A 3,679-nucleotide genomic window follows, 5' to 3' on the forward strand; every position below is an offset into this window, starting at 1 on the left:
AATGACTATGTAGTGAAATTGAAAAATGAAAATAGATAAGAAAAATAATAAGAAATACAATATAATATTATTGAATTGGAAAATCTATATAAAACAAATATAATATTATTGAATTGGAAAATCTATATAAAATAAATATAATATTATTGAATTGGTATAATTATTGTCCTTGATAGTCATTTTATAATCAATATAAAATAAATATAATATTATTGAACTGGTATAATTATTGTCCTTGATAGTCATTTTATAGTATGTTATATATGTCATTTAATAATTCATTTTATGAGGTCAAGTGAGCATATTTGGAGGTCCCAATAGAAATTCTCTTTTTGATTAATAGGTAGATTAGTTTAAAACTACTATATTTCTATATTGAACTAATTTACCACTGCATTAAACTAAATTTAGAATGTACCGTAAGACAAATTCTTAGTTTATTAATAATTTTTCCTCCTTAGTTAAGAAAACAAATAGAAGATGATAGTTGATCGATCAATCGACCAATGGGAGGAGTGCAAAATATGCAGCATGTGCACATCCGCACCTGATTTTGTGACTTTTTAACAATTTGTACTTCATGAAAACAGAATAAGTGAGATTAGCAGTTGGGACAAAGTCTGATTAGGACACGAGAGTATAGAGACCTCAAAATACGTCATTTCTTAATATATGTCATGTTCATAGTCACAGACTTCAATAAAATACCAAAAACCCAAAGGAAAAAAAAGAAGAGAATATGAAATTGACATATTTGCCCGAAACAACAACACTAATAATGAGGGACAATTAACGATTTAAATATTATGGTGAAAAGGAAATAATTAAGCCAGAAAAGAATAATTAATATGAGAAATGATAAGACCAAAGGGAGCAAGAAAACGAAAGGAAATAAAAAGGAAAGAAGCAGGTGGGTTCCTTGCACCCAACGCATCTCCCTCAGCTTCGGGCTCGGACTCAGCTGCGGTTCACGGTCCAGGCTCGAAACTCAGCTTCGGTTGTGGACTTCGTGTGAAGATAAGAACGACCCATCTCCTCTCTCTCTCTCTCTCTTCTCTTCTCTTTCTAACGCACTCCTATACAAGAACCCATTCCTTCCCACACCGCCTCCACTCTTTTTTTCTCTTCTTCTCTATTAACCTAAAAAACTCGTCTCTCTTTTTCTTTCTCTAGAGCTCAAAGCCTTTGCCTTTTCTTGCATTGAGTCTCTGTTTCTTACACTGCTTTCGTTGTGTTTCGACATTGAGCAAAACAGTGTTTCTTTCGGTTTGTTCAAGCTGGCGATCGAGAACCAGGACAGTGGTGTCAGAGAAATCAAGCCCAAGAGTAGGAGAATCATGGTATGAAGCTGCACTAGTTCTTGATTTGGTTTTATGGGTTTTGGTTTTTCTTGCATTTGGGATTTTGGGTTGGAATGCTCTGTTTTCTGGTTTGATTCTTTGCAATGGGCTGTGGGATTTGACTGTGTTCTTTGAAAAAACTTGTAGCATTTTCTTTGTGGGTTTTGTTTGTTATGATTTGGAACACTGTCTTCTGGTGTGGGCTTTCTGGTTTTGCATTCTTGCATTCAAGTTTGGGCTCCAATGCTCTGTTTTTAGCTTGAGTCTTTACAATGGGTGGTTGGTTTTGAGTTTTGACTGTGTTTTATGTCGATTTTCATTGATGTTCTTTGTGGGTTCGGTCTGTTCTGACAGTCTCAGTTGGTTTTTGACTTTGAATAGGGTGCTGGAGGTCCTGATGAGGAAGACAACAGGTGGCCGCCATGGCTGAAGCCTCTGCTCAAAGAGAGCTTCTTTGTTCATTGCAAGTTACATGCCGATTCTCACAAGAGTGAATGCAATATGTACTGCTTGGATTGTATGAATGGCCCTCTCTGCTCTCTCTGCCTTGCCTACCACAAGGACCATCGTGCTATTCAGGTGTTGATTTTGAACTCCAAGCCATTGCTAAATGATTGTTCTCTTTTGGCTTCTGATTCTTTCTTTTTTCCTTTTCTGTAACTGTGAAAATCCCGCTTTACCAAACTATCTTTGGGAAAGTTGAACAAAAAGGGAATTTCTCTTCTGATGAAGAAAACACATTTGGCTTTTGTAATCAATTTTTGAAATCTAATCGCATTCATTTTGTTCTGGATTACTTTATCCTCAATTTCTGATGAGTTTTTTTTTTTGAATGACAGATAAGGAGGTCTTCATACCATGATGTGATTAGAGTGAATGAGATTCAGAAGCATCTCGACATCACTGGAGTCCAGACCTACATTATTAACAGTGCTCGAGTCGTTTTCCTGAATGAGAGGCCTCAGCCTAGGCCCGGGAAAGGAGTCACCAATACCTGTGAAGTCTGTGAGCGAAGCCTTCTTGATTCGTTCAGATTCTGCTCTCTTGGTTGCAAGGTATTACAACAATGTCTCTATCTCTTCACATTTTTCTTAATTTTTCCACAGTTTGGTTGCCTATGTCCATTGAGAAATCAATGTGGGAAGAAAAAAGAATAATTTAGCGCCCATTGTTTTTGTCACCAAGTAATCAAACCAATGAAGTCATAGTAATTGTCATCGTTCGTTTGGTTGATTAGTTTATTTTGAGTTTGACTTTTCCAATAGCATTGCATTGAATTTTTCCTTCAATTTCCCAACAACCAAACATATTCGCAATGTGAATATTGGCTCTTCTGGGTCATTGAATGTTGTCTAATCTTTGAATGTCATCAATTTCAGATTGTGGGTACTTCCCAGAATCCACTAAAGAAAATGAGAGCCAGGCTAATGGGTTCCGACTCCGAGGACTCATACAGCAGCAGTAGCAGCCATGGAAGGTTCTCCAACAACAAAGTTCAGAGCTTCTCGCCATCAACACCACCCCCAACTTCCAACAACTACCGGACGGCCAAGAGGAGGAAGGGAATTCCCCACAGGGCACCAATGGGAGGACTAATCATAGAATACTAAGAGGATCCCTAAAGCCCCCCATATAAGCTTTGTATTTCTAGTTTATCACCTTAATGCCCCCGCATATACAAAGTTAGTTGCAGCAATGCCCTTCCGAACACTTGTGCTTTTCGCCAAAAGGCCGTGTTTGGAGCTAAGTTAAACTAGTAGTGCCCACTTAGCTTTCTGGTATTGTGTACATAGAAGCCAATATGGGAAGTGCAAGTGTTGGGTTAAAGTATAGAGAATAAGACACAAAGTGCCAGTAGGAGGAGCTCTGCAGGACCAAGAAGGAAACACAAAAAAAAAAATAATGATGCTAGTGTTCTGAAAAATATTAGGGTGGTTTTTAGAGTGGTTATACATAAGTTTTGAGTCCAAAAATGTAAATATTGGGTTTTCTTCTCTTCTCTTTTGCTAGAGAGGTTTACAGAACTAGGGCAAAGTCAATGTACTCCTTGGCCAAGGGGGAATGTCTATATATGGAAAATGAAATAATAGAGTTTATAATTTGTATTTTTACGCTGTGTTTAATTTTTTATTTATTTTTTATAGTGGTGGTAGTGACTTTTTTCGAATATGTGGGTTCGCTTTGGCTGGTGTGTGGGGTGGGGTGGGGTGGGGTGGGGTGACGGGACTGTCAACCACAGTCTGCCACATGTCGGTTTGGCATTGGTGGTGGCAAAGTAAGGCGGTCCTGATTCTCGGTATCATAAAGGAGGTCTGAGGTCTTCAGCCGCCCTCCGTTTT

General features: G+C 38.1%; 1 protein-coding gene across 1 annotated transcript; it reads left to right on the top strand.

Annotated features, from left to right (window-relative positions):
- Positions 1 to 1,048: 1,048 nt before the first annotated feature.
- LOC112177061 (protein RGF1 INDUCIBLE TRANSCRIPTION FACTOR 1) lies at positions 1,049 to 3,449 on the top strand. Its single transcript, XM_024315240.2, has 4 exons — positions 1,049 to 1,340; positions 1,722 to 1,919; positions 2,180 to 2,395; positions 2,720 to 3,449. Exons 1-4 carry the CDS (start codon positions 1,338 to 1,340, stop codon positions 2,948 to 2,950), a joined length of 648 nt encoding a protein of 215 aa, XP_024171008.1. The 5' UTR covers positions 1,049 to 1,337; the 3' UTR covers positions 2,951 to 3,449.
- Positions 3,450 to 3,679: the final 230 nt, after the last annotated feature.

This window comes from Rosa chinensis, chromosome 7 (assembly GCF_002994745.2).
Source record: "Rosa chinensis cultivar Old Blush chromosome 7, RchiOBHm-V2, whole genome shotgun sequence".
NCBI lineage: Eukaryota > Viridiplantae > Streptophyta > Magnoliopsida > Rosales > Rosaceae > Rosa > Rosa chinensis.

What these genes read in the sequence shown, in the direction of transcription:
- LOC112177061 (XM_024315240.2), top strand. An exon ending in AGGACCATCGTGCTATTCAG is followed by an intron (nt 1,920 to 2,179) that starts GTGTTGATTTTG and finishes TTTGAATGACAG; the next exon opens with ATAAGGAGGTCTTCATACCA. An exon ending in TCTGCTCTCTTGGTTGCAAG is followed by an intron (nt 2,396 to 2,719) that starts GTATTACAACAA and finishes CATCAATTTCAG; the next exon opens with ATTGTGGGTACTTCCCAGAA.